A 13,880-nucleotide genomic window follows, 5' to 3' on the forward strand; every position below is an offset into this window, starting at 1 on the left:
ATCATGCATTATTCACATGCATCCTATTATCATAGCAATTGTCCTTTCTAACTGCTATCTTTTTACATGCAACATCAAAAGCTCTCCAGGGCACATAGATAGAAATACCTTTGTGTGTGGTATCTCACAATAACATGATAGACTTCACTTTTTCTTTTGTAGGTAACTAGAAGATGCCCTGTGCCAGCTGTTTAAGAGAAGCACTTGTCATGCAAGTATTTTCAAACAACCCACTTTATGCCAAATGCATTGCTATAGAATAAGATCTTTGTTGGTGTGCTTTGTGTACGTACACTGGTGGTTGAATAAACTTAAGTTACTAAGGTGATTTTATTTTAAAGTTTTTATTTATTTATTTTGAGGGGAAGGGAGGAACAGAGAGAGAAGGAGAGAGAGAGAATTCTAAGCAGGTTCTGCACTGTCAGCGCACAGCCCGACGTAGGGCTCAAATTCACAAATCATGAGATCATAATTGGAGCCAAAATCAAGAGTCAGACTCTTAACTGACTGAGCCACCCAGGTGCCCCATTTGTTCTTGTTTTTCATCTCTAGCATTTCCTTTGATTCTTATTTAGGGTTTCTATCTCTGCTTACACTCCCTCTGTTTTTGCATGCTATCTACCCATTAGAGCCCTTAGCATATTAAAGTTGTTATAAATTCCCGGTCTGATAATTCCAACATCCCTGCCATATCTGAGTCTGGTTCTGATATTTATTCTGTCTCTTCAGATTGTGTTTGTGCCTTTTAGTATGCCTTGTAATTTTTGTTGGAAGTCAGGCATGATGTGTTAGGTAAAAGGAATTCTGGGAGGGCATTCTTGTAGTCTCATGCTTATGTATCAGTTTCTTAGAGAGCCTGTGCCACTGGGCTATGAGCCTCACAAATGCTTTGCAGGCCTCTCCTGCCCCTTCCCCTGCCGCCTTCAGCTGGGACAGGATGGCTACAGTGGGCAGGAGTTAGGCTCTGGTAACAGTCTAATAGGTTAGACTCTGGTAAAAATCATCTTTTTGAGGGTGGGCCTTGTTAGGAAGAGTAGATTTCAAAATAGTTACTCTCATCCTTCCCCCTGATGGAAGCACAAAGAGATTTTTCTCCAATATTACTTAAGGATCTAGTAGGGCTCCTGGAGGCTAAACTCACCAAGTATGCCCCCCAACCCATGACTGTCTCTCCAAATTTGGGAGCAATGGCTTGGCCCGTGACCTCACTTCTCCAATGGATCCAAGAGGAGCTGTTGGTTTCTCAGTTTAGTCAGCTTACCACTGATGGAGGATGACTTCCAAGCTCTGTAGATGCTGGACTAGACACTAGAACTTCTGGTTCAAACCACTGCGGATCATGCTTACTCCCCATCTATCTGTCTAATAAATCAACCATTCTGTGACATACCTGAGCCTAGTTCACACAGGCCATCGTCTTTTCTACTCATTAAAAGTTCTGTCCTTGTCACCTAAGAGAGGCCATCTTCCCACCAGAGAGTTGTGCTTGAATCACTGAGTGATAAAGCAGCTAAACCTCACAGGGGGGCTGATTAAAACAGTGGAGTTTTCAGACAGAGTTTCATTAGTTAGAATATCACCAAAATATTGTCTAAGATGACATCAACAACCCAGAACATGGTGAAAACAGCTTTTATTAGCCACAAGTACTGTACCTGCTATCTCTTTCTGGGATTTCCTTTATAGCAATTCTGACTTGGTTGCTCAGGTCTCGGCCTGCGTAGACAATCCCGTAAGTGCCCTTTCCTAAAACAACTCTGTCTCCGTTCTCATCATATTCGTAGTCATACTACAAAGGGAAAAAATGGGGACAGGAGGTTGACATGTTAGTTGCATTTTACACTTAAATATCAAACTTTTTCTAAGAGCATTTTTCCTTATTTTATCAGATGGCTTTAACAAGCAAAACGATATGATGAAGTTCTAAGCAGCAGCTTCAAGAGCCAAAAAATAGACACTCCCAACAGAAAGCAGATAGTGTGTTCATGTTTTCACAATGGCTATGAACACAGTGAGGACTATGTATTTAAATCCAGAAAAGTACTTCTTCAAAAGCCCACTTGGATTACTTTACCCACTCAATCCTAGTTTTCATAGATCTTGGAAATGAGTATGATTAGCAATAATTTCTATCAATATCTATTCCATCTAATTAATTTTTCTTTTATTTCTCAGCTTTTAATACTGTCCAAGTATTACATACTCTGCCAAAAGAATAAAGCCCCTGAAAGAAAGATTTTGGGGAAGCAGAAAATTTTCATCATTGGATTCCCCAAGACAAAAAAAACATTTTAAAAATTAAAGATAAGAGGAAAATCTCATCTTTGATGTAAAAAGAAATATCTACAGCCCTAAACCCCAAGCTGTCAAGCGTCTCAGTCAACTATGGAAAACTGGATCAAAATATGAGAGGTTTAGAGAGTATTTGGTGAGACCTCCTGAGACCTGGAAGTTTTTGGTTTCAGACTGGAATTACCAAATTTAGGGCCACCAAAAGGTCAAGCCACGACTCTAGAAACCCAGTGTAAAACTACACAGAACAGGAGAGAACATAGAACAAGCTCTTTTTCTCATAAAGGGTTTAAGTTGGCCATTAAAAAAATTGATTTCTAACCTTTACAAGTCAACAAATTTTTTTGTTTTTGTATGTTTCTTTTTCTTTTTTTTTTTTTTATTCAAGTATAACTAAGATGTAATGTTATATTAGTTTCAGGTACACAATACAATGACTCAATAACTCTATACATTTCTCAGTGCTCATCAGGGTAAGTGTACTCTTATTCTCCTTTATTTATTTAACCCATTCCTGATCCACATCCCCTCTGGCAACCACCAGTTTGTTCTCTAGGGTTTTTGGTCATCTCTTTTTTTCTTTGTTTGCTTTGTTTCTCAAATTCCACATATGAGTCAAATCATACAGGTACTTGTTTTTCTCTGACTGACTTCACTTAGCATTATGTGCTCTAAATCCATCCATGTTGTTGCAAATGGCAAGATTTCATTCTTTTTTATGGCTGAGTAATATTCCATTATAATAGATATCATCTATCAATGGACATGTGGGTTACTGCCATATTTGGGTATTTTAAGTAATACTGCAATAAACACAGGGGTGCATGTATCTTTTTGAATTAGTGTTTTCATTTTCTTTGGGTAAATATCCAGTAGTGCAATTACTGGATAATACAGTAATTACATTTTTAATTTTTTTGAAAAACCGCTGTTTTCCACAGTGATTCCACCTGTTTGTATTCATACCAAAGAGTACACAAGGATTCCTTTTTCTTCACATCCTCACCAACACTAGTTAGTTCTTGTGTTTTTGATTTTAGCCATTCTGACAGGTATGAAGTGATATTTCATTGTAGTTTTGATTTGCATTTCCCTAATGATGAGTGATGGTGAGCATCTTTTTCACCATCTGGATATATTCTTTGGAGAAATACCTGCTCAGGTCCTCTGTCCATTTTTTAAATTGGATTATTTGTGGTTTTTTGGTGTTGAGTTGTGTAAGTTCTTCATATATTTTGGATATTAACTACTTATCAGATATGTTATTTAAAAATTTCTTCTATACAGTATGTTGCCTTTTTGTTTTGTTTTGCTGATGGTTTCCTTTGCTGTGCAAAAGCTTTTTATTTTGGTGTAGTCTCAACAGTTTGCTTTTGCTTTTGTTTCCTTTGCCAGAAAAGACATATTGAGAAAAGTGTTGCTATGGCTGATGATAAAAAATTACTGCCTATGTTTTATGGTTTCAGATCTCACACTTAGGTCTATAATCTATTTTGAGTTTATTTTTTGTGTATGGTGTGAGAAATGGGTCCAGTTTCATTCTTTTGCTGTCCAGTTTTCCCAGCACCATTTGTTAAACACATTATCTTCTCCCCATTGTATATTCTTGCCTCCTTAGTCTCAGATTGACCATATAAGCAGGGGTTAATTCTGGGCTCTTTATTGTGTTCCAATAATCTATGTGTTTATTTTTGTGCCAGTACCATACTGTTTTGATTATAGTTTTATAGTATATCTTGAAACCTGGGATTGTGATACATCCAGTTTTGTTCTTTTCTAAGATTGCTTTGGTTATTTGGGGCCTTTATATATTTTAATATTATTTGTTCTAATTCTGTAAAAAATGTTGTTGGTATAGGGATGCCTGGGTGGCTCAGTTGGTTAAATGTCCAGCTCTTGATTTCGGCTCAGGTCACGATCTCACGGTTTGTGAGTTAGAGGCCCACATAGGGCTCTGCACCAGCAGTGTGGAGCCTGCTTGGTATTCTCTACCTTCCTCTCTCTGCACCTCCCTGGCTCATGTGCTCTCTCTCTTTCTGTCTCAAAATAAATAAATAAAACTGAAAAAAATTTTCTTTTAAATGTTGGTATTAATAGGAATTGCATTAAATCTGTAGATTGCTTTGGGTAGTATGGACATCTTAACGATATTGGTTCTGCCAATCCATGAGCAGAGCATATCTTTCCATTTGTGTGATCTTTAATTTCTTTCATCAGTGCTTTATAGTTCATGGAGTACAGGTTTTTCAACTCCTTGGTTATATTTATTCCTAGGTATTTTATTCTTTTTGATGAAATTGTAAATGTAATTGTTTTTTTAATTTCTCCTTCTGCTACTTCATTATTAGTGTATAGAAATTAGGCAGATTTGTGTATATTAATTTTGTATCTTGCAACTTTACTGAATTCATTTCTCAGTTGTAGTTTTTGTTTGTTTGTTTTGTTTTGTTTTTTGGTAGTCTTTAGGGTTTTCTATATATAATATCATGACATATACAAATAGTGAAAGTTTTACTTCTTCCTTACCAATTTGGATGTCTTTTATTTCTTTATGTTGTTTGATTGCTGTGGCTAGGACTTTAGTACTATGCTAAATGAAAGTGGTGAGCGTAGACATCCTTGTCTTATTCCTGACCTTAAGGGAAAAGCTTTCAGTTTTCATCATTGAGTATGATGTTAGCTGTGGGTTTTTCATATATGGCCTTATTATGTTGAAGTATGTTCCCTCTAAACCTACTTTGTTGAGGGTTTTTATCATGAACGGATGCTGTACTTTTGTCAGATGTTTTTTCTGCATTCATTGAAATGGTCAAATGGCTTTTATCCTTCCTCTAGTCGATGTGATATCATATTGAACGATTTTTTTAATGTATTGTTGGATTTGGCTTGCTGATATTTTGTTGAGGATTCTTGCATCTATTTTATTTATTTATTTATTTTTTTTGATGAGTCTGGCTAAAGGCTTATCAATTTTGTTGATCTTTCCAAAGAACCAGCTCCTGGTTTCACTGATTTGTTCTATTGTATTTTTTAGTCTCTATCTCATTTATTTCTTGTCTAATCTTTATTATTTCTTCCTTCTACTGGCTTTGGGTTTTTTTTTTTTCTAGTCCCTTTAAGTGTAAGGTGAGGTTGTTTATTTGAGATATTGCTTCTTGAGGTAGGCCTGTATTGCTATATAATCTTTCCTGTCGGAATAGATTTTGCCGCATCCCAAAGATTTTGGACTGTTGTATTTTCATTTTCATTTGTCTCCATGTATTTTTTAATTTCTTCTTTGATTGTTTATTGACCCATTCATTGTTTACTGGCATGTTATTTGGCAACCATGTGTTTGTATTCTTTTCCAGATTTTTTTTCTTGTCCTTGATTTCTAGTTTCATACCATTGTGGTCAGAAAAGATGCATGATATGATTCCAGTCTTTTTGAATTTATTGAGACTTGTTTTGAGGCCTAAGGTGATCTATTCTGGAGAATGTTCTATGTGCACTTCAAAAAAATATGTATTCTACTTTTGCAGGATGGAATGTTCTAAATATATATACATATTTATACCTATACCTATACATATACCTAAATATATGTTAGGTCCATTTGGTCCAATGTCTCATACAAAGCCACTGTTTCCTTGTTGATTTTCTGTCTAGATGATCGATATATCCATTGAAGTAAGTGGGATGTTAAAGTCCCCCACTATTATTGTATTACTGTCGATTTCTTCCTTTATGTCTGTTAATAGTTGCTTTATGTATTTAGGTGTTTCAGTGTTGGGTGCATAAATATTTATAATTTTATATCCTCTTGTTGGATTGTTCCCTTTATCGTTATGTAGTGTCCTTATTTGTCTCTTGTTACCATCTTTGTTTTAGTCTATTTAGTCTGATAGAAGTACTGCTACCCCTGCTTTCTTTTTGCTCCAATTTGCATAGTAAATATTTTTCTATTCCCTCATTTTCAATCTCCAGGTGTCTTTAGGTCTGAAATGAGTTTCTGGTAGGCAACATATAAATGGGCCTTACTTTTTTTATCCATCCAGTCACTGTCTTGATTGGAGCATTTAATCCGTTTACATTCAAAATAATTATTCAGGTATGTACTTGTTGCCATTTTATTACTTGTTTTATGGTTGTTTTTGTCGTTCTCTGTTCCTTTTTTTTCTTTTGTTCTCTTCCCCTGTAGTTTGATGGCTTTCTTTAGTGACATGCTTGGATTCCTTTCTCTTTCGTGTTTGTGTACCTATTGCAGGTTTTTGATTTGTGGTTACCATTAGGTTCATATATAACATCTCATGTATATAGCAGTCTATAATATCCAAGATAGTAGAAAGTGGGTTCTGGTGTTGGCAATATGGTGGGCTTGGCATCTGGCAAACTTCCTGCTAAAAACACTTACATAAAAAAAGAGTAGACATACTTTTAAATGCCTAGCAGTGCTTAGAGAAAAGTAAAGAAGACTGCCAGGAGCTAGAAATAAAGAGAAAAAGAACCACTTGAGGAATAATCACAACTGATGTCCTTATAGCCCAAGGGGGGAGGGATGAGGGCTCAGCTTTCAGTTTAATTAATCTTGGCCAGGGGTTGGCAAATGCTTTCTTTCTCTGAAGCATCAGAGATTGAATACTTTTAAGATTTATGGGCCATATGACCTCTGTGGCAACTACTCAACTCTACCATTGTAGCATGAAAACTGCTCAGTCAATATTTAAACAGAGGGGCATGGTTGCGTTCCAATAAAACTTCATTTACCAAGGGTACTGGCAGGATGGATTTGGCCTTTGGGCTATAGTTTGTCAACTATCTGATTCTGTGGTCTTAATGCCCAAGAGAGGATTGGAAATGGGACCTTGTGTCTATACCAGGGGAAGAGCTAGCATACCCCAAATCAGGGCCCACGAAGGACTATAATTTGATGAACAGGTAGATTAGAAAAAAGCCCATTACACTGGGAAGCCAAAATAAAGCTCATCTGTCTTAGACTGAGTTTTGGGTGGACAAAAACAAGTCTCCTCTGAATACTTTCAACCACAGGCTGATCCTCATGCTGGTTTAATTCAAATTTATACCTATCATGATACCCATAACTGGTCTTGAGCTTGGGACATCCCTGGAATGCTAATAGAAACAAAGCAAAAATATTTTAAAGGAGATTCCCTTAATATGGGCTATTTAGAATTCTCGCTGATAGTATGTCATTGAAATTGAGCTCACATCCCAAAATTTTAAAATATATAAAGAAATAATTCACCACCAGTGAATCAGCTGATTTGACAACTATCGATCTCCCCAAACCTCCTAAAGTAAAAGAAACAAAAACTTTAAAATAAGTACAGGGGTGCCTGGGTGGCTCAGTGGTTAAGCGTCCGACTTCAGCTCCGGTCATGATCTCATGGTTCGTGATTTTGAGCCCCACTTTGGGTGCTGTGCTGACAGCTCAAAGTCTGGAGCCTGCTTTGGATTCTGTGTGTCTCTCTCTCTCTCTGTCTGCCCCCGCTCTCATTCTGTCCCTCTCCCTCTCAAAAATAAATAAATGTTTAAAAAATTTTAAATAAGTACATTTAACATAAAGATATAAAATAGGAAATCAAAAAGCATGAGAAAAGGAGATAATACATTCTAAAAAAGGCCAGGCAGATCGAAGACAGAATCAAACATAACTTCCAAAAATTGAGCCTTTACTGGGAAAAATAAAAATAAATTCACATGCAGATATGGTATAGGGAAATTACAAAATGAAAAGTAAACAGAGGTCATAAAGCAGAGATAAAAAGGACAAATTACCTACAAAGGTGGTAATCAGATCACTCTGCAAACTCTCTAGGGTACATACACTTGACTTGAGGGACTTCTGCCAAGGAGGATGAGGAAAATACGGTTTTGTCATTACTAGCTTCGGTTTATTTATTTCCAAGAGGTTTCCAAGCATTGACAGAAGGCAATTAGCTGAATTCTCTCGGGGAAAACTATGCCTAATATCACGCCATGACTGGGTGAGCACTGACCTCCCTGTCATGAACTCTTCTCTGGAAGGGAGGCATCTTACTTTCCCATTGGCATCACTGTACATAATCACAATGTATACATACCAATGTACATAAAAGAATACTCCCGTTGTAGATGTCTAATGTAAGACTGAAGACTGTCCTAGTCCAGAGCAGAAGATCAGGCATGTTTTCAGGATGAGGGAATAGGGGGAAGGAATCTTTTAGCGATTTCCTCTAACTGGAAGATGAAACTGGGCTCCAGCAAAGAGGCAGTAAAAATAGTAAAAAAAAAAAAAAAAAAAAAATTCCACCAGATAGATCCTAAGTCTCCGTACCCAATTCCTGTGGCCCAGACTTCCATCATACTGTGCCACACATGCTGGAAATCTACCAGCCAGGACCCAGGCCAGCAGGAGGCAGGGCAGGGACTATCACCAAAGTAGCTCATCTTTGCTAGTGTGCCCTAGAAAGGGCATAGAAACCTATACACTGAACTTAGTACTACCACCACATTATTATAATGCTTTATAACTTTTAAAAAACTTTTTTAATGTTTATTCATTTTTAAGAGAGAGAGAGACAGAGAGTGAGCGGGAGAGGGGCAGAAAGAGAGGAGACACTGAATCTGAGAGAGGGAGAATCTGAAGCAGGCTCCAGGCTCCGAGTTGTCAGCACAGAGCCCGATGCAGGGCTTGAACCCACTAACCATGAGATCATGACCCAAGCTGAAGTCAGATGCTCAACTGACTGAGCCAACCAGGTGCCCCTAGAATTTTTTTTAATAAAGTTTATTTATTTGTGAGTGAGTGAGAGAGAGAGACAGAGAGAGAGAGAGAGAGAGAGAGAGAAAGAGAGAATATATGTGGCAGGGGCAGAGAGAAAAGGAGACAGAGAATCTTAAGCAGGCACCACACTGTCAGTGCAGAGCCTGGCCTGGTGGGGCTTGAACTCACAAACTGTAAGATCATGACCTGAGCCAAAATCAGGAATCAGATGCTTAACCCACTGAGTCACCCAGGCGCCCCATATAATGCTTTGTAATTTAAAAGAAAAAAAACAACTGTCAATAACCTATCTCATTGGAGAGTCATAATAAGCCTGTGTCATAGCAGGAAAGGTCTATGATTAGCTTCAATTTACAAATGCTCAGAAATATCTTTCCTAGTGAAAACGAGTTGTGGTTCAAACCCAACTCACAATTCCTGATTCAATATTCTTACCACTACCAATGTTGTACGGATGTTCTTACTTCTGTTTCCAAACACCATTTCTATAAATGTAGTCCAGTATTTCATCAAGATGCACTGAACATCCATTCTCTTCTTCAGGTATCTGGTAGACATCTGGGGGCCACCTTAGACTTCATTCTTTTCTTTCCCTTACTCCTCATATCAAACTGATCGCCAAATGCTGTTAGGTATACCTGCTCTTGCCTTAAATCAGGCCCTCCTTGCTTTTCTTCTGTACTAATTCTACAGACTCTTACCTGGCCTTCCTGTCCCCTCCTCTCTTGTTGCCTTGTTCCTTGATCCATTCTCCACTAAGGTGACAGTGAACTTCCCAAAGTCCAAAGTTCCAGAGTGAGCTGTCCATGTTTGTATCACTGCCTTTGCTTTATTGGTTTCTCGTCACTTTCAGAATCAAAGCCCAACTCCTTAGCACAGCAGAAATGCCCTTCAGGTTCTTACTGCTGCCTCTGTGGCCCACCTTCTCGCTTGTCAATCTCCTCCAAAAACTCTGTGAGGCTCCCGAGATCTTTGTGCCTTTACCCATGCTGTGTTTTCTACCTGGGTAATTGTGCCTCATCTTTCAAAACCAAGCTCTAGGAAGCTTTCCCGAACTGTCCACCTGACCCTCGAAAGCTGGGTTACTTTCTGGTCAGATGTGCTCCCAAGCCTTTCTGCCCTCATTCATGCTTTTGTAACTCTTCCTTCTCTTACTCAATCTGTATCTCAGTCTGGACTCTGAGCTTTGCGAGAGCTGGGATTTATCTTTAATTGCTCTATCCCCATATCTAGTTTGTAGGAGATGTTCAGTAATTATTTAATTGAGCAATCAAGCTATAGACAATTTGATGAGAACCCTTTTTTGTTTGCTTGTTTGTTTTTATAAACCAGGTGCCAAAACAAAACATTGAAAGTTGGTATCAGTTTATTTTTGGTTGAAGGGAGTTGGGCCACAGGGATATATATATAGTGTGTGTGACGAAGAATATATAAGCCCGCGTGAGGCCGCTCAAGCTTTAGTTTTCCTCTGGATTTAAAGCATCAAAAGACTATTCTTTTTTAAAAGACTATGTATTAGGTATGGCTGTTGATTTCCTGTTGAACAAAGTGGTCATAGTAAAAGAAAAAGAGGACTTTAATAAGGCCAAAGTGACTGAAAACCATTCCAGTGAGTAACTGCTTGCTTGGTTTTTAAATCTCTTCTTTCTATTCTTATCGTGCTGAGATATAAACTGAAAAGGCAGGTTTGAGGAGACTGGGCTGGCCTATAAGGACAGAGAATTATCTATGTGATAGCCAAAAAAACTAGAAGGGCTGGGCTACAGGCCAAGGGAAAACAAGGTGTATTAAATTAGAAATATGGGAAAAGTTAGGGGTGGAGGAAAGAGTGATTTGAAAGATAAAAGGTAAGATTACACTGCTTGTGTAGTTTGCATTCTATTTCTAGGCAATAGGCAATAGGAATTTGGTTGTTGCTAAGGGAAACAATTGCATTTCAAAGCAGTGACGGGAATACTTCTAGAAGCATCCCTCTATTGTTGCCTGCCCAGAGCAATCTAAGCCTGGCACTGAAAAGGGAATCAGCGGAGGAAGACAATACTGACAAGGCCAAACAACGAAGTGGTGATTCACTTACTTTTCACGCTGTCAAGGGACCCACAGTAAAGCCACCACCTTCTGAAAGGCCATGCACTTCCCTCTGGTGCTTAATTACATGAGGTGAGTGGTCACCTCATTTAAATGTCAAACACATTTGGGGCACCTGGGTGGCTTAGTGGTTGGGCAACCGACTTCGGCTCAGGTCATGATCTCACAATTCGTGAGTTCAAGCCCCGCATCGGGCTCTGTGCTGACAGCTCGGAGCCTGGAGCCTGCTTCGGATTCTGTGTCTCCCTCTCTCTCTCTGCCTCTCCCCCAATCGCACTCTGTCTGTCTCTCAGAAATGAATAAACGTTAAAAAAAAAATTAAAAAAAATGTCAAACACATTAATAACTATTAATGACACGAATAAAATGCTAAAAATGCTGTAGGTACAAATATCTAGTTTTATAGCCCTCTTCTCCCTCTGGCCTTTACTCACATATTACCTTCTCAATAAGCCATCCCTGGCATATTAGTCTAAACTTGCTTGCTCCGTTATGCTGGAACTTCCTGAATCCTTCCCCGCTTAATTTTTCTCCTTAATACGGATTATTATCAAACATGCTATGTATTTTACTTATTTATGCTGTTCATTCTTGGTCTTTCACTAGAACGTAAGTTTAGTGAGGGTAGGGATTTGTCCCAATTGTTCCCTCTGCTGTATCCCTCGCATCTAGAATAATGTCTACCACTACCAGATGTCCAGTAACTATTAGTTGAGTGAACTGAATTTGTACCCATCAATGTAGCATAAAGATGATTCCAGGAATGCCTGGATGGTTCAGTCGGTTAAGCGTCTGACTTCAGCTCAGGCCATGATCTCGCAATTCGTGAGCTTGTGCCCTGCGTCGGGATCTGCACTGGTGGTATGGAGCCTGCTTGGGATTCTCTCTCTTCCTCTCTGTCTTTGCCCCTTCCCCACTTGTGCTCTCTCTCTCTCAAAATAAATACCTAAGCTTTAAAAAAAAGATTATTTTAAGCTGAAAACATCCGAATAAAACTTCATTAAAAACCTTATCCAAACTTCTTTTCCTGGCTTAAGCAGAGCATCCTGAAAATATAGCTGCCAATATCCTCTCTCTGGTTTAGGACCATTGGTACCTGGATGAGAGATTACAGAAACAAAACCTTCCCAAAACTTTCTGCACTTTCCACTTTTTTTGTCATTAGTTTCCCACATTGTGCTTTTCCTTCAAGTCCTATCAAGGACTTTTCTTAGTAGGATAAACCGACTTAACTCTAGGTAGTCGGAAGCCACTTTGCATGCTCTCTGTACATGAATAAGTGTTGTCTTTCCTCTTGTTAACCTGTCTTTTGTCAGTTAATTTGCAGGCCCCTAATCATTGAACCTAAGTTGGTAGAGGAAAAAGTTGTTATTTCCTACCAATAGGTGAATGAATAACAAATTGATATTCATATCATACAACAGCGCGAGTGAAATGTTTTCTCAGTGCAGTAAATATGGGTGTTGAGCTTCAGATATGCACAAAAATAGAAACAAAGGGGTGCCTGGGTGGCTTAGTCAGTTAAGCATCTGACTCTTGAGTTTCGACTCAGGTCATGATCTCCCGGTTCATGCGACTGAGCCCTGCACTGGGCTCTGCACTGACAGCATGGAGTCTGCTTGGGATTCTCTTTCTCCCCCCACTCTCTGCCCTTCCCCCACATGTGTGTGCACTCTCTCTCTCCCTCTCAAAATACATAAATAAACTTAAAAATATAGGATGTTGGGGCGCCTGGGTGGCGCAGTCGGTTAAGCGTCCGACTTCAGCCAGGTCACGATCTCGCGGTCCGTGAGTTCGAGCCCCGCGTCGGGCTCTGGGCTGATGGCTCAGAGCCTGGAGCCTGTTTCCAATTCTGTGTCTCCCTCTCTCTCTGACCCTCCCCCGTTCATGCTCTGTCTCTCTCTGTCCCAAAAATAAATAAAAAACGTTGAAAAAAAATTTTTTTTTTAAAAAAATAGGATGTTAAAGAAGAACCAATGTGATACCTAATGATTCCAAATTGATTTAAATGAATTCTAAACCATAATTCACTGTTAATGTTTGTGAAAGAAATCATCAGAAAAGGAAATGGTAAGGTATTTTATCATTCTGCAGATGTTTAAGTCAAAGGAAAATGTTCTTTTTATCTTGCTTGTCTCCACTTCACCCAACAAGGGGCCAACTTTCTCTTTATGCACATTGAAAAGTAGGTATAAACAGGTTCACAGGGCCACGTGCTCTGATTACCTTAGGTTTATGTCAGTCATATGCCCACTTTGAGAAAACAGTGAGGTACAAATGAATGTAAGAAAAAGAGGGCAGAGAGGAAAAGGGAGGGATGGAGGGAGGGAAAGAGAAAGAGAATGGGGTTATGGAGAGTTAGAACTTATGTATGTGTTCGGGGGAGGAGTGAGGAGGGAGACATAACACATTTTGTATTGGGGTCCAAAAGGACCTCAGTAATTTGTATCTGGTGCTTTCTTCCAGGAAATAAAAAGAGAAAGAGATGAAAAGAGAATGAGTCAATAATGCCTGGTTTATGACATGCAGCTTGATTATGGTGTTCATTCTTTCACTGACTCAACACTGATGGAACCACTTTCAAGCCAACATCACAGCACCTACTCCGTCCCTTCCAATCCATAGCCCTCTCCCCACAGCATGAGATATTTTTAAACAATACCGGCATTATCACACCCTGCCTTCAAACCCTTCCACGCTTCTGATCTGACTGAACTACTTCTGCTTGGATGCC

The 13,880-nt window shown here is 38.9% G+C and overlaps 1 protein-coding gene across 3 annotated transcripts in view; it reads right to left on the minus strand.

Moving 5' to 3' along the window:
- Positions 1 to 13,880, minus strand: part of MAP3K5 (mitogen-activated protein kinase kinase kinase 5) — a 210,667-nt gene that overhangs the window by 47,066 nt on the left and 149,721 nt on the right. For all 3 annotated transcript variants that reach the window (XM_025926112.2, XM_086707946.1, XM_086707947.1), the window contains exon 15: positions 1,656 to 1,789. In XM_025926112.2, the coding sequence (XP_025781897.1) occupies positions 1,656 to 1,789 (134 nt within the window). The remainder of the gene's footprint in view (positions 1 to 1,655; positions 1,790 to 13,880) is intronic.

This window comes from Puma concolor, chromosome B2, assembly GCF_028749965.1.
Source record: "Puma concolor isolate L17-30 chromosome B2, mPumCon1.1.hap2, whole genome shotgun sequence".
Lineage (NCBI taxonomy): Eukaryota > Metazoa > Chordata > Mammalia > Carnivora > Felidae > Puma > Puma concolor.